The sequence below is a fragment of the Alosa alosa genome, chromosome 6, assembly GCF_017589495.1.
Source record: "Alosa alosa isolate M-15738 ecotype Scorff River chromosome 6, AALO_Geno_1.1, whole genome shotgun sequence".
NCBI lineage: Eukaryota > Metazoa > Chordata > Actinopteri > Clupeiformes > Clupeidae > Alosa > Alosa alosa.
This window is the reverse complement of record NC_063194.1, coordinates 1380743-1401074: the sequence shown is the minus strand read 5'-3', so window position 1 is coordinate 1401074 and position 20332 is coordinate 1380743. Positions and strand designations below refer to the sequence as shown.

At 44.5% G+C, this 20332-nt stretch overlaps 1 protein-coding gene across 3 annotated transcripts; it reads right to left on the bottom strand.

Moving 5' to 3' along the window:
• Window positions 1–132: 132 nt before the first annotated feature.
• On the bottom strand, window positions 133–20164 carry LOC125296094 (myosin phosphatase Rho-interacting protein-like). Of its 3 annotated transcripts, XM_048245769.1 has the most exons (22): window positions 19908–20164; window positions 19013–19090; window positions 18808–18873; window positions 17982–18133; window positions 17297–17387; window positions 16666–16777; window positions 15520–15769; window positions 14073–14178; window positions 11463–11549; window positions 11122–11178; window positions 10076–10144; window positions 9834–9923; window positions 9255–9364; window positions 8572–9118; window positions 8278–8370; window positions 3656–5773; window positions 3093–3240; window positions 2819–2936; window positions 2443–2602; window positions 1856–1951; window positions 1475–1561; window positions 133–1038 (listed from the first exon to the last, which is right to left on the bottom strand). In XM_048245769.1, the coding sequence occupies exons 1-22, from the start codon at window positions 20031–20033 to the stop codon at window positions 868–870; spliced, it is 4932 nt and encodes a 1643-aa protein (XP_048101726.1). In that variant the 5' UTR covers window positions 20034–20164; the 3' UTR covers window positions 133–867. The 3 variants fall into 3 exon arrangements, 2 of the variants coding, with proteins under 2 accessions (XP_048101726.1, XP_048101728.1); XR_007193714.1 differs by lacking the exon at window positions 133–1038 and having other exon boundaries at window positions 1530–1561; window positions 1856–2240; XM_048245771.1 differs by lacking the exons at window positions 133–1038; window positions 1475–1561 and adding an exon at window positions 2127–2240 and having other exon boundaries at window positions 1860–1951.
• Window positions 20165–20332: the final 168 nt, after the last annotated feature.

Here is a 20332-nt window from a genome sequence, read left to right as displayed (position 1 = left end):
TCAGACATGATGAAGGCAGCTGCAGGGCAGTTTGAATAGGTCCAGCAACAAAACTTTTCCTCTAAAAACATCCCATTTTCATACTTGGACTTACATTTGTATATGTATCCCTTGGAGACACCACGACTCATATTTAACATTTAATAACAAAACATTTAATTTGATTACAAAAATGTATCTAAAAAAGAAAATAGTAAGGCCGATACATAAGTGGTGACAAAACTGTCCTTTAACAGTGATGTGTAGGCTATGTGTTCACTTCACTACTTCCACACTAGGCATGAAAGGGCATGAAAACACCATTAACAGAAATGGAGTAGCCTAGGCTACATGTAGACATGTAGGCTAAACGTTTGCTCTCAGATAAATACTGATGTGAACTTGTTGACATACTGTATCATTTATATTACATTAACATACATTACATACAGTCCTCAAACTATTACAGAATCAAGATGGTTCTAACAGTACAATGTAGTATGACCTAAATTTATCTGAGGGAAACCTGTGACAAAACACTAGCACAGCATATAAAAAGTCAGTCAACAGTTGTTGCACTTGGTATGTTATAAATTCAGCACCATTTTCAAATTATGGCAATATAAGACGAATAAGACACCTAATTAAACAAATATGTGAGTGATATGTGACTGGTGGGTTCCCAGGTTCCGTTCATTTCAAAATGACCTCTTTATCATGCTTCCTGCTGCCACAAGGTCATCAAAAATGCATGTGCAACTCTGAGAAGAGCCCACAGACTCATGAAAGTACACCATGTTAAGTGCTACACATTTGGTGATTTTCTGAGTCAGTGAAATCTCTCTCCATCCCTCCTGGTCTCTCTCTGTACTTGAGGGCACAAAGTGTTCAGTCATTTCCCCCTGCATCCAGCTGCTCCTCCATTGAAGAGGCCTCCAGGGCCTTGTACACCAGCCTCAGATGCTCCCTCAGCTCCTCAACGTCACGCTGGGCCCTGACCCTGGTTGTGCTGAGCTTTTTGTGCATGTCTGTGCACTTCTCAGTGGCATACCTCTTATCCTTGAGGTGAGAGAAAGAGAAAGACAGTCAAGCGAGAGAGAAGAGAGGGAGAGAAAGAATGTAAGAGGGACACAGATAATTGTTTTGTCCTTGTTCCGTATAATAGTTTTGTCCATCTCCTTATAATATACAGCACATTCAGGAATATTAGATTCAGCTAGTAATAGTGTGATAAAAACAGTTGTGACAATAAAGCCTATATGAACTGAATTGGAAAATTCAGCTGACAGAGAAAGGGAGAGATGAGAATGTGCGTGTTATTCACAGTCTCTCTCTCTCTCTCTGTGTGCGCGATTAGAATTCAGAAGACTCTCCATGACTCAGCAGACTGGCCATAGCAGGCCGGGTCTTGTGGTTGTGTGGTAACCAGTGGCACTTGAGTGTGAGTGGAGTGTGTGAGAATGGGGTGTGTGTGTGGGTGTGTGTGTGCGCTCACTCTCTGGGCCGTCTGGAGCTCCTCCTTCAGGGAGCAGATCTCCTGCTTCAGGCAGTCCACCTCAGCTCTCTTCACGCGCAGGCCGATCTGTAAGGCAGGTGGATCCAAGTGAGACACAGCCAGACATATTACTTTCCTACCCGTCCCCTAGGCTTGGCTTAAATCCCAGCTAGAGCATGACAAGACTGCTAATGTGCTCACAACCATCTGGCGCAAAAGATAAATAAACAGGAGGCGTCGCATCAGATGAACTGTTATTATGACTAGAGTGACATCTAGTGGCTTGTTTCACCACACATGAAAACCAATTATGATTGCAAAGTGAGCCGACAGCAGAGAAAGCAGAGCATACTATTCTAATATGACAATGACAACACATACATGTAATTCATAAAGAATCTTCTCTTGTAGGATGGGATCTTCTTTGAAGAGTGAAGATGGTAAAATATTCTCTCTGGCAAGACCACCACTCAACTCCTAAACAAAACACAAATGTGATCAATATTAAGTCAAAGTCAGACAAAAGTGTATTTAATATGCTTAAAGGGTAAAAACCATGGAAAGCTTATCTTTGCAATACTGTACGATGGGATCTTATATTCTCACACAAAACTGTTCAGTCATGCTGTTACTCAAAAATACCAATGCTCACATTACAACCTTATATCAACTGGCAGACAGTCATCCAATGGAACTTAAATGTAAGATACTGTATGTCGCCATCAGTCAAAGATAAATAATTATGCAGAGTGCCATGAAAATCCACCTAAGTGCCAGATCGAGAAGAGAGAGAAGTTAAGAGAGTGGAAGAGGAAAGTACTTTTTAAACTCAAATGTATAAGGAGTATTTAGCTATTTTTTGACTATTAATAGTGATGCTGCAAGACAAACAACAAACACAGACAGACAGACACACACACACACACACACACACATGCAGAGCATTGCTGTTTTTGCTGTTTCTTTACCTGGTGGCGGGTGCTAATCTCCTGGTACTGGCGTTGGCACTGCTGGAGGGCGTGGTGCTCGGCCTCCAGAGCCTGTGCCAGGTGGGCGCTCTCCAGACACTTCAGAGAGTACTGCTGGGACAACACGTCCAGTTCCCGCTGGGTAGAGCACAGCTCCTCACTTGCGCACGCACACACGCGCACACACACACACACACACACGTTTTACATATTTACACAATACGCACACATACACAAACACAGGTACAAACAAGCAGAGCAGAATAAGGAGGGGATACAAAATGAACAAATAACACCAACTGGCAAGAATATAAAACAATTAAAAATTCAACTATCTCAAATAAAAACATGAACTAAACATGTCGCCAAAAAATACCTATGTCTCTTTAGTATCTCTTCCACCTCTGCATTTACTGGGGCGCCGTTTTCTAGATGTCTACCCTGAAGAACCTTTTCCAGTTCCTCCTGATGGACCCTCTTCATGGCCTCAATCGCTGAGAGAAAACAGAAAAAGAACTTTGTTTATCTGCAAAAAATTCTAAATACAAGCCAAACACACACCACAAACCAACCCACCCACACAAACACACTCACACACACACACACACACAGGGTTCAAAATCAACCCCCATGGTTCCCTCTTCCCACACCTGCCAGAGTGGCGGCTGCTTCCTCCTCCAGTAGCTGTTGCTTGTCCTGCTGGAGCTGGTCCAGGTCTCTTTGGTGCTGGAGCTGCAGCTCAGCCAGGGCCCTGTGGTGGGCCTCCTCCATAGCCTCAAAGCCACGCTCACACATGGCCTGGGGGAACATCAACCAGCACACACTCATTAGACAACTGTGCCTCTGTCAGCCCATCATTTTCAAAGTATTCCCCAATAAAGGGTTACAGATAAGGGTTGTTGTTGAATAAATAAAGGTTCTCTTGGAGCCCATACAGTGTGCAGACCATCTCCTTCTCTGACAAGTTTTGTCTGGCACCTGTTACAACACATTTTGGATGTGCGCACCGGTCTCTACAAATACGTAGATTACAACACAGACAACATGAGTGTAAGAGTAAGGTAAGAGAAAATGATCTGAACCAAAATGTGCAACCTCAATTTCACCCAACGGAAAGGGTCATTAAGTTGTAGTTGCTGTGCAGTAGAGGAATAAGTAGACATAAAGAAAAAAAACAAAAGTAATAATAAATGAAAGAAATGTGTACTCTCACCTGTAGAGTTTCCAAGTCTCTCCTGTGTTGCTCCTGAAGAGCAGGCATGCCTCCATCACACTCATCCCTGCTGGGTTCAGCCAGGTCTCCACTCATGGGCCACACTGATTCAGGCTCTGGTGCTTCCTTCACAGGAGCCTTGGGAGCCACAGCCACATCCTTCCTCTGAGATTCGGAGTCTGGAACATCAGTCAGGTCACCTTTCTCTTCCTCTCCCTTAATTGAAACAGCATCTGCTCTTAAGTCTCTTAAGACATAAGCACCATCTGAGCATCTTGAGTCCACAGGGCATTTCTCATCGAGGATATGACCTCCAGACCTCTGATTCTCTTTGTCTGACAGTCTGATGCAGAGCTCTTCGTTTTTCTGTCTCAGCACCTGACAGTTCTGACAACTCTCTTCACTCCCCCATGAGCCCAGCTCAGTTTGGACGCACTTCTCCTGCGCGGCCTCAAGCCGACTGATGATGTAAGCGGAGAGAAGCTCAGAGGCAGCGGCCTGAACGTGAAGGTGCTCGGGGTCACCCTGCCTACGCCACAGATCGCACAGATCTTGAACTGTGGATCGCAGCTCTGTGTTTGCAGAGGAATCAAGGCAGGAGGTAGTGCAGTTTAACAGGGAAGCTTTCAGATTCACGCTCTCCCTCAATTCCCTCCAAAGGCTGTCATTACAAAGGCGTCTGTACAAACTCAATATCCTCTCCGCTTGCTGCTCTGACGTCTCATCTGTTACCTCAGCTGTTTCAGTCCCGCTGACGTGCGACTCCGAGAGAACTGAGCCATCACTTGTCTGAGGCTGGCAGGCATCAGGACCTGCGCTAATGATCGGTGAATTGATCGGCGGGGGAGAGAAATGCTTGAGTGCAGAGAGGTAGAGTTTAATTTCCTCCAGCTTGGCCCCAGCCGCTTCAGCCATCAGCCCGTCGGAAACGCCGGCCTCAGCACAATGTGCCGGGCTGGCTTTGAGGAGGTTCAGAGTCGCCCAGATCTCCTCCTCCAGGCGGAGCCTGCCGCTAATGCTCCGATTTGCGTCAACATCCTGTCTTTCTGATAGAAAGGGCAGCAGCGTCGGCAAATCAGTCTCTCCCGTCACCCTCAGCAGTTTGCCAAGTGCTTTAGACCTCGTTTGGAGTTTGTCCATCAGATGCTGAGTACCATCCTCCTCTGGACCGTGTCCATGACTAGCCTGCTCCTCTGACTCGGTTTCGCCGTTTTGAGCTCTTTGTACACCCAGCAGCACCTGTGACTGTATGACCTCATCTCTCTGGCTGCGAGGCGTTGTTGGGGTAAGGGTTTCCTGGGCCTGCTGGGCCTCTTGGGCACGTAGTTCAGCGCAATCTAACTGGTCTTCCAGCAGGCCCTGTAAGGCCTCCTGTACAGGCGCATGTGAATGATGATCTTTTGGCTCCAGAAAGCAGAGGCCCTCCAGGGTGGCTTCTCTTAAGTGCAGCCTTCTCAAAGTGTCTCGGAGTTTATCGCTCTGTGCGGCCAGTTGGGCTTGGGCCTCCTGCAGCTCGAGGCATTTCCCTCGGAGCTCGTTCTCCAGACACCCCACTCTGGCATCGGTCAGCTCCTCCAATGTGGACAGATGCAGTCGGCCATCTTGTCTTTCGTCGAGTTCCGCTCGGAGCCTTTCTATCTCTCGGTCGGCCTCGGTCAGTTGGTGGACCATTTCCTGGTTCCGTTGGTTGAGGGCTTCGTTTTCACGAGTGAGGGATGCCACTTCCTGGACGAGCCTCTTCTCCACCTCCGAGCCAACCTGGTCTCCAACGGCACTTTGACTTGGCCTCTGTCTCACCTGTCCCTCAGCCGAAGAGTGAAGCTCCTCAAAGCTTGTGAAGCTGAGATGTTCCAACAGTTCTGGACAGCCAGCTTCACTGGTGATTCTTCCTTGTTCCTTATCTGTTAGAGCGTCACACAATGCCAGTGAGCTCTGATCTAGAATGGAGGAACCAAAGTCTAGCTGCTTCTGCATACATTGTCTTCGTAGTTCCTCCAACCGCAGTAGCTCTTTAGTCTCTTCATACTTATCTGTTAGACTTGACAAATGGCTACTGTAGGAGCTTGAGTCCATCTTAACTGGGATATCTTCACTCTCCTGGACATCAGTGCTCTCGAGCTGTGTGTAAAGAGGATACTTTTTAACATTGGGAGGTGGCTCAATGACATGACATTGTGCATTGTCAGGTGGTGCAACCAGGTAAAATACTAATTTAAACCATGACATAGTAGATTAAAGTGAACAAACGGTGGAAAAACACATGGCGCCGTGCTGATGGCAGCCTGTTGCAGCAGCTCTTGCTCTGTGTGGAGTTTTTAAGTGTTTTAGGCAGTAGTTACACTTTGGTACTTGGATGTGTATGGTACCTTGAGAGCTACCACATGCTATGTCTTGTGGGTGAAAGTAATTTTTTGTTTATGTATGGACTATGTGTGTGCTTGCTGTATGTTCTTAAGGCTGCTGAAACAACTGAATTTCCCTGTGGGATAATTAAAGTATGTATGTGTGTGTAATATATATATATATATATATAATAAAAAAATAAAAAAACCAGAATAATATACAAGTCTCGTAAACATATTTAGCAACAAAAAGGCCATAGACAACATAATGTTGAAAATGAAGATTTGGACTATTTCCTGGAAAATATATGTTAATTTTGAATTTGATGCCAGCAACATGTTTAAAAAAAAGTTGGGACGGGAGCATGTTTACCACTGTGCTGCTTCAAGTCTTTAATTAACAAAATTCTGTAAATGTTTAGGAACTGAGGAGTCCATTGGCTACAGTTTTGAGAATGAAATGTTGTCCCATTACTCCCTAATATAGGATTTCAGTTGCTCAACATTATGGGGTATTCTTAGTCAGGCTTTTCATTCCATTATGCACCTAATTTGATAAATCTGGACTGCAGACAGGCCATCTTAGCACCTGGACTCTTCCTCTATGGAGAAATATTATTCAAATATGTGCAGAATTCATTTTGCTATTGTTTTCCTGAAATATTCAAGGTCGTCCCTGGAAAAGACATTACCTGGATGGCAGTATATGTTGCTCAAAACCTGTATACATTATTCAGAATTGATTGTGGTTTGCCAAATGTGCAAGATGCCCATGGTGTAGGCACTAATGCTCCTCCACACCGTGAAATATGTTGGGTTTCGAACTGAGCGCTAAAACAAGTTGGATAGGTTGAATACTTGGATAGGCCCTATTCAAGTATTAGCCCAGATGAGTCCATGATTTCCAAAAAGAATGGCAAACTTTGATTAGTCTAACCACAGGACCCTTTTCCAAGTTACCTCAGTCCATTTTAAACAAGCTCAGGCCCAGATAAGAGGGTGGTATTTTCTGTATCATGTCTCATGTTCATGTTACAATTTTGGCTGCAGTTTTGAATTGAGTATCAAACTGGGCACATAGACAATGGTTATCAGAGGTTTTCTTGAGCCCATACAATGACAGGTCTGGAAACAGGTCTGGTGTTGATGCAGTGGCAGTGCCATCTGAGGTCCAAAAGACCACGGTCATGCATTTTGTTTTTCAGCTATGTCCCTTGTTTGCAAAGATTTCTCTGGATTCTCTGAATATTTTAATAATATTATGTCCTGTAGATGATGAACTCCCTAAATATGTCACAATTTCTTGTTAAGAAGCATTAAAATGACATTGTTTCATCATTTGTGCAGACAAGTTTACACAGAGTGATGAGTACATCTTTACTTCTAAGAGACCCTGCCTCTCTGGGATTCTCTTTTTCATACCCAATCGTGTTGTCTGTTACCCTAATTAGTTGTGAAACATTCTTCCTTTTGTTTTCTTTACACAACTTTTTGTTACCCCCGTCCCAACTTTTTTTGAAACATGTTGCTGGTATCAAATTCAAAATTAACATATATTTTCCATGAAATAGTAAAATTTGTCCTTTTCAACATTTGATATGTTGTCTGTGTCCTTTTTGCAACTAAATATGAGTTTAAGAGATTTGCAGATTATTACATTCTGTTTTTATTCACATTTTACACAACGTCCCAACATTTTCTGTTTTGGGGTTGTACTTTTTAAATTTGTATTTATTCACGTTTTAATAAAGTATTAAAATGTGAATAAATAAAGTACACAATAAAGTATTCATAAGTTTTAATACCAAGGTCAATTACAAAATAATAATGTGTTAAGCACTGTAGACACTCTCAGGTATACTTAACTAAAATGTTTTGGGTGGTGAAATTGCAAATACAGTCTAAAAATGTATTAAATGTTGCACAGCCATTAAGACTTTAACACATTTTTAAAAGCCTTATTTGTCAATGACCCATATACCAGTACACTTCAGTCAGACACAGAATCCTTTTTTTTTTTTAACAGTCCAAATGCATTTCAATATGCTGCAATTAATTCAGGGAAGTGATAATAACATATTTCAACATTGAATCAAAAAGTCATTCTAATTTAATCATATATCCTAACACTGACAGGATATTGAGTGTAAATTATTCATATATGACGCTGTGTAAAAAATGAAGACACTAGGCTCCATCTACAGTCATGACTAACTTTGTGACATCTGTTATGATAAAATATTGTGATAATATTAAAACATTGATGGAATGCAAATTTACCTGGAAGTCCCAAGTGGAGCTTATCTGTTGATCCAGTGTTGGCTCCTCTCTATGACAAGACGACCCGGCCAGCTGGGCAGTCAGCTCCTTCACCTGTGACACAATGCTAACGGTTACACTGGATCTGTGTGGTCTTTGGTCCAGCCTTAAGTCACTGAAGAACCAATTCACTGCGCAATCTGTTCCACAAATTACAACAATATCAATCCACAGACACAATACCTGCTTTGTTCCCAGAGCAAGCAACATAGTTCTGACCCAAGGTCACAGAAGAATACTTCAGGGAAAACTCACCCTTCTCTGGTAGTTGCGCAACAGTTTGTCCAGCTCGCCAATGTCCCTGGCCTGGGTGTCTGGGTAAAGCGGCACCTTCCTCTCCTCCTGAATGCCCGCCTTCTCCACCCGCTGCCAGCGCTCCTCGATCTCCTGTGCCCTCTGCTGCTGCTGCTCCAGGGTTCTCTGGTGGTCACACGGTGCGCCTGTGCCCACACCGTCCTGGACAACCTCCTCCTGGCAAGCGGACTCGAACACGGAGCCCATGACGCTTTCGTATCGCTTCCTGCGTTCCTCTCGCCTCCGCCGCCGTCTCTCCACGGACCACACCTCCACCTTCTGCTCCTGCTCGCCGTCGGTGCCTTTGGGCGGACCGTGCCGGGTGAGCTGGAGCGCGCCTCTACTGCTGGGCTTGCCGTGGACTCCCTCGCGACGTTTCTGACCGCACCGGCTCTTGGCACCGTGTCTCATCTTCGATGACACCTCTGGGGAAAGCGAGTCGCGGGTCAGGTCCGGCTCGGGCAGAGCTTGCGCCGACAAGCCAAAAGGGCAAAGGTCATCGGAGAGACTGCCCAGCAAACAGAGAGAGGAAGTTGATCAGTGCCGGAGACAGGAAGTTGATGTGTGTAAAAGACTGCATATCACTGACTGTATATCAGACAGCGATACTTAGCATTGTTGGCCTCAATCTAGTCATGACTTACTTTGTGATGTCTGGTGCGTTGGAAGGTCGCACGTTTTTGGCGAGGGCTTGGATCCAGTTCCGGCGTATGCCTGCAGTCATGGCTGCCAACGTGTGCACTTGGGTCTGTGTCTGAACAAGTGAGTAAATAAAGAAGTTTGAACATATGGTGATGACTGAGAATTCTGGAGGACATTGGTTGATGTTATAGAATGCTGCTCATTTAAAGGTTGTATCAGCGATGGCGGGGTAACGTCACTTCTGTTGGCGTCCAAAACAGAGAGCTAGCTCGCTACTCCCTCCCCCTCCCTCTCGTGCAATTGAAACTCTCCTGAACGCGCATCTCGTCGGTTATTGGTTGGAACACTTTATTTTGCCTTTGAGTGGTTGCCAACACTTGTTGGTAGCAATTGTTTTTGTGTAGATCTCACCTGGGCTGCCTACAGAGATGCGTTTTTTTGACGGCCTGCTTATGGGGCGGGCAGCTAGCAGATCATTAGGAAAGATTAGATGAATGTGATCATTTATGTTTGGGCCTTTTTTGGGCCTGCAATCGCTGATACAACCTTTAATAGAAATAGAATAGTGACTGGTTCCCTACGTGAATCTGAAAGCCATAGTTCCTCTGGATTTGATACTCAGTGACTTGATGACAGGTTGTGAGGTCTATCTCTCCCACCAGCTCCGATGCCTTGGCAGGATGAAATGAAAACAACCATTTGTAAAAAGGGGGGAAAAGAGAGTGCAACGAGCGAAACGCACACAGAGCAATAGTTACGCTCCGTTTTAGAACAGATGAATATGAACGGCCATAGAGCGTTTTCATACGAGCCGTGAGCTTACCTCCTCTGCTACAGAGTCCTTGTAATAACGCAGTTTGTGAGTGGACAGCACAAACCAGTTCTTTTTCCACTAGAGGGAACCAAACGGACAAACACACATGGGCACACAGAGGGTGGTGAGCTGAAGCTCAGGCAAGATTTCCATGAAGAGGAAACTAAACAGTCACAGACATGCACAGCTCAGTATCTAGCTAATTAGTCGCATACAAAAGAAATCTGGCATGACATTGCCCAACACACACACACACACACACACACACACACACACACACACACAGGTCTTTCTGTGACTAAGACCATAAGTGTCCTGCTACAGATTACCCCAGACCTTTCTGTGGAAATCCGCATGTAAGACATCGTAAATAAAACACATAATTACAGCTTCCCACAAGCAAATTGCTCTCCTACCGTTATAAAAGACTTTGGTTGATTGCCGATCAAACCTCAAAGCATTGCAATTCAGTTACTGTACAAATGAACACTGGGAAGCGCAATCCACAACACTGGCTTCACACCACTTGCTTTATAATCATACATAACTTACTACAGTGTTAGAGTTAACATGGACAGATAGATTTGTTGTCTCCTACAGTTTTTATTCAATTCTTATGTTTTAATGTGCTTATTTGTAAAGCACTTTGAATTACTAATATGATTGCATTTGTTTGCCCTCCACTGACTAAACTATGTGATTACTGTGCAATGCCTGTTTGTCGTGTATATTTGTGTGTGTTTTTCACGGATGCCCTTAAACATGACACATGGGGAAGGAAACATACCTTTGAAATGAGAAATATTTACGCCTCAAGTTTGAACTTGCCGTGTAAGAGGACCATATAAGTAGCATAATCTGTCATGGATGAAAAGACATGCCATTCTCTCTAAAACACCATTCTTCACACTCTGAATGGCCCGAAGTCACGGTGGAAAAGAGCACACCTTGTGTGTGTGTGTGTGTGTGTGTCCACTCTCCACACCACTAGTGCTCCCACTACCCCTTTTGTGAAGAGAGAGAGCAAGAGAGAACTGGGTGCTCAATGGGCTCACCTGATTCTGCTCCTCCAAAATAATGAGCCAGCCTTTCTTAAAGTTCAGCAGATCAGGCTGCACACATACAGGGGGGAAGGAAGGAGTAGGATTTTAAAAATAAAGAATTCTGTGGCATTTACATTTAAGTTCTCATTTACTTTAAAAAAGAAATCTTGACGTGATTCCTCCCCTAAAGGAAACATTCTTCAATGTCTGACTACTCTCTATTCATAACTGTTTCCAGTTAAGACGCTAACTCTTCCCATAGCGATGCAAGCACACCATTATAAAGTAAATCACACTGTTTTTGAATTTATGGCAGGTTATCCGAAAGTTGAATATTTAAAATGTCAACTCACCGTCATCACTGACTCTGAAGTCCTGTTGTCAGGTGACTGTTCTCTTCTCTCGGGCGAGCGGAGAGTAGAGGACACACCAGGACCTTTCTGTTAGGAGCAAACATGTCAAATTACTATTCACACACAACCAGGATGGTTCAACAGCCGCCGAACAATCGAAGGTCAAAGGTCATGGCATCTCTCACACATTCCTCAAAGCTGGCATCTTGCCATACTGTAGCTTGCGGGCTCATTTCTGTCCTGTTCTGAACTGTGTGACTGGACTGCTGCCTCTGTGGAGAGCTGAGACGGAGCGGGCCTCTATCGCCAGACAACGGGCCGCTGAGGAAATGGAGCCCAGAGGCAGCGGATGCGTTGGGTCCAGACTACAGACAGTCTCTGGGCCTCATAACAGGACACACCACAGCAGGATATTCAGACTATAAGTACAAATGATTTTCATGTATTCATGTATGTATGTGTATATATTAGGGCAATTCCATGGAAAATTGCATTTTTTGTAACATCCATAACGCCAATAAAATGTGATGGTATGGCATGATGTGAATGATCATGAAATTTGAGCATTTGCTATTTTTGGCTGAAGAATGTAAATGAGAAAAAAAAAAAAATCACAAAAAATGAAAGTTATCATTTCTATCATACAAATGCCAAGGTATTTCACTGGCGTTATGGATGTGACAAAAAGTCCATTTTCTGTGGAATTACCCATTATATATATATATATATATATATATATATATATATATATATATATATATATATATATATATATAGTGTGTGTGTGTGTGTGTGTGTGTGTGTGCGTGTTTGTGTATGTTTGTGTCCCTGGGTGCCTGTGTGTGTGCGCGTGTGAGTATGAGTATGTGTGATGCAAATAGCACTTTGTGAAACTAATCAGTGTACTGTGCAATAAGTATCTAGTGTCTGGACATTATTTTAAGCAGAAGTCTTTTTTTAAAGTCCACCACTGGAAGATGTAACGCCACTCTGGCTGCCTGAGAAAGTCCCAGAACCCATCCAGGCTTCATGTATTAATAATGCTGCGTGCCCCAACTCAACGCTCCCGATGTCATGGAGAAACATTCTGACAGAGGAGTGGGCTAACCATTGCCTCCTATAACAAGAGGGGTCTATTTCTGAGGCTGGTTTTCCCCTCCTGGGAAGAGCCCTCTCACCTCCTGAGGGGCTGGGCGGGTGGGAAAGGGGAAATAGGAATCTCAGAGAAATCTGCCCAGCAGAACACAAGAGCAGGAATCCAGGGAATCACCCTTGATCCATCCCTCCTCAAAACACAAAACAAACAAACAAAAACAAAAAAAACCCTTGTAAACAAACAAACAAAAAAACATCAATAAAATTGATAGCAACAAATAAAAATCAACTGACTTGTTAAGAGGTCAGAGAACCTACACTGCCGATACTGAAAAGTGTTCAACATCATGTCTTCGCTCATGTTTGGAGTGTGTCACACAAAAGATGGCGGCAAGAGGCAGTGACCTCCAGACAGCTGTTGATTAAGCATGACTAGAGGATATGAACTGAATTTGAAATTATAACAACGACAACAACAACACATTTTATTTATAAAGCATCTTTCAAGACACCCAAGGTCTAATATAACAGCACTTACAAAGATAATTTGCCATACGTACTGTAGCTACAAAACCCTGTGACTTGTCAATGGCCTGTCAAACAATACCAGTGTTTACAGTAATTACAGTGTTCAGGAACAGGACGCACACAGACTGCCCTCAGGCGGACCAAGAACCAGTTTTGTTCGGGAGCGCGACAATACAAACCAAATATCCTGTCTCTTCAATACACTCAAGCAGTGGCAGCGCACAGGTAAACACAAACACTTAGTAAGTCACACGCTCACACACACACACACACACACACACACACAGTGCAAGCCCCAACAGCTCCACTCTAGTGCTTACTGACTCATGCTATCGGTGCCAGAATGCTCTTCACCTGTGTAACGCTCAGACCTGCAAGCCCATCCTAACAGCAGTTCAATCAGGCCAGAGGTGACGCTAACACCTGGACCTGTGACTCAGTTGAAACGCACAGCGTGTGGCGGCCTAAACAAAACCAGCTGTGCCTAGGGCATACGCCTGTGCGCTTTTCTCACACCATCAGGACTGAGTCACTCTGTATGAGACACAGGAGATCATGGCATCAGACATGGCATCAAGGACAACACTGTTGTTGTGTTGTTGTGTGTCGAGTTGTGCCAGCTGCACTATGACACACTTTTGTCCATTTTCACCTGGACCAAAAACCCCTCGACCGCTTCCATAAAGATACAGGTCCTTGGAGACTCTCTGCAGCTGGTAAGTTTATTGAACCTTCTGATGGTGGTCCTCTGTTGTGCTGGTGTGTGGGGAGCGTTCTGGCGCATCACATAGGTGGGTGCTACTCATGGTGGTGGTTAGTGAGGTTCCCTCTTCACTGTAAAGTGTTTTGGATGTCTTAAAAAAGCGCTATAGAAATGCAATATGTTGTTGTTGTTGTTTTTGTTGTTGTTGTGAGTGTCTGTGTATGGGGACCTCCGTAATGCACAAGGGGGCATGATGAGCTTATGTGGACGGAGAGAGGACCCACCGGTTTCTGTGTGGGCTGAGGCTGACGCCCGGTCCTGGCCTGCTTACTGCTGCTGCTGCCGATCGGACCCTCTACCTGCACGTCTGCTCCAGCTCGCCATACCTCACTGAGAGTGACAGAGGAGATAGGGAGAGAAGAATGAGGAAGGAGAGAAAGATGATGAAGAGGTTGTTGTTGTTTAGTGTGTGTACAGAGAGAGAGAGAGAGAGAGAGAGAGAGAGAGAGAGAGAGAGAGAGAGAGAGAGAGAGAGAGGGAGAAGGAGAGAGAGAGAAATGAGAAAAGGAGAGGAGGGAAGAGAGGCAGAGAGACAGAGCGAGATGTCAATCATCAGAAGACTGTGCTTGTTTAACTGCTGCTTCCTCCACTCTGGAAAGACAACACTGCTTCAGTCAACAGCTCTTCCAGAACAAGATGACACGTTTGTCCATTTTCCCCTGTTCTCTTTGAAACACACACACACACACACACACGCCAGCACACACAATGAAGTCCTTTTTCCTGTCAGCTTGGGTCTCTAAATGACAGTGTATGAGGAAAGACTAATATCCTGCCTGCAAGTATTTATGAGGAAAAGAAAACAAGTCAATACAAGCAATCACCTTAATTTAATAACAAATCAAAATTTGCTCCTGTTGGGACTTCTCACAGAAGAACATTAACCATCTGGATTGTGACGTTTGGCTTTTGAAAAAAGGCAGGAAGTGACATATTTGTGTCACAGAACCTGCGTGCATGATTGAGTATAAGGGTTTGCTCTGAGAGCTCTTGTATAAGCTAAATTTAAAAAAAGCTGCAATGCTAATGGAGGGGTAAGGGCCTTTGATGTCTGCCCGGGTGTGTGTGCTGTGGCGTGTGTAAAAAGCCTTTTTACTGAGGGGAGGCTGAGGAGGCATCTGCTGTCCCTAGGCACTAAATTGTTTGCACATTGAGCTTGTCCCTTGCCAAATAGCTCGGAGTTTGCTGAGAGGATTGCACACACACACACACACACACACACACACACACGTAAGGACAAACCCACAACACATACAAACTGACAGAAACACACCCCTACACAAACATACACACAATCGTACTCATACAAGCTCACACACACTGACACACAAACGTGAATACAAACTCTCTCTCTCACACACACACACAATGACAGACAGACAAATACACATTTATACACACATACTCTACCCTCCCCACTTAGAGACAGACAAACATGCACATGCATGCGCGCGCACACACACAATTAAGGAGATGAAGTACAAAAAATAAAAAATGCCTGTAGAAAGGAAAGCTGCAACAAACTATTTGACTTGGCACTCTTTGGAATAGGGGGAGTATATTTGGCTGCGTCTGAAAGGACCCCCTCTTCAGCTCTGCAGGACTCCTGCCCCTCACCTCCTCTGTCTCCTGCCCCTCACCTCCTCTCTGGCTCTGCCTCCTGCCCCTCACCTCCTCTCTGGCTCTGCGTCCGGCTCCTCCAGCCTCCTCTGTCCACTCCTGGCCTCCGGGCTGCTTGCACAAACCGGGCTGTCGGGCACGGACTGCGATGAAGTCATCATTTGAGGGTCTGCGCTGGTGTTTGCGTCCACCTCTGAGTCCTGTAGGCTGAGGGCATCTCCCACCTTAGCATGAGGAGCACTATCCGTTGCTGGGTGAACACTCCTCTGGCTAGTTGGGTCGACTGTGGTCACTTTGTCTCCTGTTGAAGTGTAAAAACATGATTCAGATTTGAATTTGTATGTGTATCCTGCATGCAAATTACAGGAAGAAAAACAATTACTTTCTTGATCTACAACCCTGCCATTGGCCTTTTGTTAGTGACTCCAAAATGGGGTCTCTAACCATCTCAAAGATGGTCTACACCGTCAGGGTAATGATAAAATAAGTACACTACAAATATTTGTGTTCCAGCACATGTGCTTCCTTGTAATCATACCCTTGTTAGGGGTGTTGCCATTGCCAACCATAATCAAACAGCTGGGCAACGTTCTAGAGCTTCACATGCATTTGACAAGAAAACTCCCTCCCTCCCTTCCCGAGATCACATGGTTCCCCGTCTCTGATGTTCTGTGCAGTGCGGAGCTCCGAGCAGTCTCTCTGAAACAGGCGCTGCAGTGCTGCGATCCTCCCATGGCTGGCCCCCTGCTCATAATTACAAGGTGGCGAAGGCAGCAGCTGAGACATTTTTCTCCTGTTTTTCACTCTCTGTGGAATCAAGACGGGGAGGTGACAGATCCTGGGAGAGCCCAGTCCCAGTAATGAGCAGGAACATCACTCCACTGCTGCCAGGGTGTCTGTCACACTACCCACCCCCTCCCAACACCACCAAGCATCAGCCATTCTCTCTCTCTCTCTCTCTCTCTCTCTCTCTCTCTCTCTCTCTCTCTCTCTCTCTCTCTCTCTCTCTCTCGACCCTGAGGAATGAGCCAGCCATTCTATTCTACCCTGTCAATCTACACACAGGGCCGACAAGTTCACATAGACATGAATATGGTTGTGCAGGAAAAAAGGTGGCTTGCTACCACTATTCAACTACCCAATGACCTTCTGAGAAACCAAACAAATGGACAACAGAACATATCACAACACACACACCTGAAGTAGAGTCTCCCTTGGAGCTCCTGTCCTCCTCCTGGTTGGAGCCGCTCTGTGCCGAGTGTGCTGCGATCCCACAGGTGACCCCAGGCAGCTTCACACTCTCAGGACCCTGTGGAACAGGGGACCACACCAGTGTTAGCATTAACATCTCACAGGAGAATTACACAACTTGAACCCAAAAATGTTATTTAAACACAGCTAAGTGAGAATTCCCTCCCACCCCCAAAATGAAACACTTATTCATTTATCATATCACAAGAGGCAGGTTTGACTAAAGCATGCATTTAAACATAACTCAATGGCATAGTTGGCCTAAAATGAAAATTCCTACTATATCGACTTACTTATTCTCCTGAAAAAGAACAGTCATATTATGTGTCTTTGTATTTGGAATTGAAAAGGAATTGGGTGAAATGTCTCTTTTGCAGACTTTAGCTTTCTCTTTACTGTGGCAGTGAATTGTGGCCGGTTTATTTTGTTTGCTGTTTTTCTGATCTACTCATTCTATACTGCATGACACCAGTCAATATTTATTCACAAAAATGTAGTCATTTAGTCTCATCATCATCAACAACAGCATAATCATAATCAACAACAGCACTGTGAACACTGGGGGTGAGGGACTAACCTGTGTGGCTACAGGAGGCCTCTCTTTGCTTGTGGTCTTCTTGCAGTTCTGCTTGTTAGTGAGTGGGTAGACCACTAGCTGCTCACTCCATCTGTTGGGTGGGACAGGGTGGATCACAGACATGAGACATGATCACACCAAGAAATCATTCTCTGAGGCTGGACTTCCAGTAATGGCAGTTGGGCAAACCCATCACTGTATTGTCATCCTTGAGAGACAGGCTAGATTGGATGGTGCTCAACCTCATTGTTGCATAAGGCTAAAACATTTGAGCTAAATTGTGCACACCCTGTCCACCCTGTATTGGATCCACTGATTGTGTTGCTCTAGCACTATAGTGACTATATATTTAACTGGTCTGATGAGGTTATATTTATTTGGGAAGTGATTACATATGAATCATAAGTTGTTCTATGAAACAAGTTTCATGAAGGTTCGCAATTCCTTTTGCTTTAGTTAGTGTAAAGGTCAACGCCCACTGGTGGCATCTGACGTGCGGCAAGTGATGCCAAAGTTTAGAACTCCATTACTTTTAACGGAGCAAAGCCCGCTGGCAGTGCCTGATGTATGTCGACACCAAAGTTTAGAAAATTGTTCTCTCTCTTGACCATCAAATCTATAGAATCAAATGTCGTCGCCAGGGGGGCGTTGGCCATAAGGATATGGATATTGCCTTAGGCCTCACCCGTTGATGATGTCCTTGTTTTCCCCGCGGATGTAGAACTCTTGGTCAGGGGTGATGATGCACAATGCATTCCTCTGCCCTGTCTTCGTCTCCGCATCAACCACGTCTGTGCACAGGTTCATGTTTATCGTCCCTTGGGGAAGAGTGCTTGGCTGTGGAGTGAAGAGGAGAGGACACGAGATCACAGCTGACACGCCCCTATTGGCATTAAAGAGGCCCTACTATGAGCGGAATGCAACATTCATCTTTCATCTGAGAACTGGTCACCAGTAACAGATTGCTGAAGCACACAGTGCCACTACTGAGAGGTTTATGTCTTATCTTCTGCTCAGGACACCTCCAAGACACTAGATCAAAAGAAAGGTCAGTGGGAAATAGCCTTTGGAAACAACCATAACCAGAGCATTCTGGAAAAGTACAGACATACACTGAGAAGGATTAGCTCACAAACGGTCATGAATGATCAGCCCCCCTCGCAATGAACACACATGGTACAAAGATGCATGGTGGGTTCTCTCATAAATCAGCATCAATGTGCCACTAGATGGTCCAGAAATGAGCGTCTGCTAGTATACATGGTCAATACCACCTGGCCGCGATTCCAAGTAGGTGGTTTAGTGGCAAATCTACGTAAGATAACCCAGAGGAAGTTGTACACCTCATAATAGAATAGCCCGGAGGCAATATCCAAACTAAACAAAGCCAAAAGCCTTCTATTAGGTTTACCACTTCCTCTGGGTTAACTTACCCAGATCTGTCACTTAACCACCTACTTGGAATACATCCCTGAAGGGCTTTGAGAGACAGAACTAAGCATACCACTTACCGACTCATCCAGAGCAAAATGCAGACTGCCTTGTTCATAGAGAATGAAGAATCTGCGTTGCCATTTCTTCAGTGGTGTGGGGGGGGGGACAAAACAGATGCTTTACTTTATTTATAAAAACAGGCCATTACTGATAAGAGAACCTCAGATCATAACTACGATATAAAAGGTTTAGTCTCCTGCTGTTGAGCTGAGTTTCCCATACCCTTGATCGTTGTGCTGGGTTGCCAAAGTCTGTACCTTCTGGAGCAAGACATAACCAACCTCCATAAATAGGCTTGGCCTGTAAAGGGACACAGGAAGTGATAGTGATCCAAAACAAAGTCAAACTGAAGACATTTATCCTGCCACTTTCTATTGTTGGTGGCTACTTTAAAACAGCAAGTCATCCCTTGGAGATACACCTCAAGATTACTGTAAACGTTTCCATTGTTCCAAATTATAGGCAGCAGTGGACAAGAGATAAGCTGTGGTCACATTTGAATTTGAGCCCGTGCTGTCTGATGACCTGCTATGTGAGGAATGAAGCTTGGGTGTCCAAAATTACTGTGAAAGCCAAAACGCAGGGATTGTGCTGCTGTTGCTGCTTTTGTTTGTAGCGAATGTGTTTACTGAGAAATTCAGGACAGGTTCCCTCTAACCACACACTCTCACAAGAAACCCTTACATCTGGGCATAGTTGAGATTCTTTACAAGTTTTCTGGCGTACGATATACTTCACGAGGCAGCAAGCTTCTTTGCCATCACTGACTTAACGCATCACGTCGTTGAGCAACACATGTAGCCTAACTCAATACAGGTGCTGGACGATCTATCAGGTAAAGCCTGTAAGCAACACGCTTTTGGTTTCAGTGAATGTTTAAATTAAAGTCGAGGATAGTTCATTGAATTATACACACAAGCCAAACTCGAGTAAGTGAGACGTTAAAGGAACTACATCCTGTTCTTCAGTGTTTATTTACAGAATCACAATATAAATAGACTAACACTTGAAACGCCACATATTCTTTCATTTGGTTTCCAAACTGCAAAAACGTCAATAAATAGTCAATGATAAATGAAAAATTGACTAAAATGTCAGAAGAGTTTAGGCTACCTACCTGAATCAAATCTTCATTGGTTCTCAGGTGTAGTTCACGGGATTTGAAGCAATTTTGACATTTGCTTTTACTAAAGATATTCGCTTGGAATTTGTTACAAAATGTGTCCATTTTCATCGCTGACATGTTCTCGCTGTAAAACTTCTAATCTAAGAGACTAGACCTTCCGATGACAAGTTCTTCAGAGACTTTCTCTGTGTGACGAGCCTACTTCGGAAGGACCTCTACTCAAAGGAGGCATCAGTGCACTTGAACTGTCCGATCTTGTCCAACTCAAAATGTCCAATAACTGTCGCCCCCCACCGATCATATGCAGCATTGTCTCAAAACAAAGCTGACAGCATAAGCAAAGCATGGGCACGTCAGCATCAATTCCCTCTTCATCCTTTTAAATCTTTTGATTAACTTTATCTCGCAATGGACCT

Coding starts and splice junctions, on each gene's coding strand:
- LOC125296094 (XM_048245769.1), bottom strand. CDS start 20,033: ATGTCAGCGATGAAAATGGACACATTTTGTAACAAATTCCAAGCGAAT. Junction 11,179..11,462: donor CTTCAGAGTCAGTGATGACG/GTGAGTTGACAT, acceptor GTATGTGTGCAG/CCTGATCTGCTGAACTTTAA. Junction 3,241..3,655: donor GAGACTTGGAAACTCTACAG/GTGAGAGTACAC, acceptor ATGTTCCCCCAG/GCCATGTGTGAGCGTGGCTT.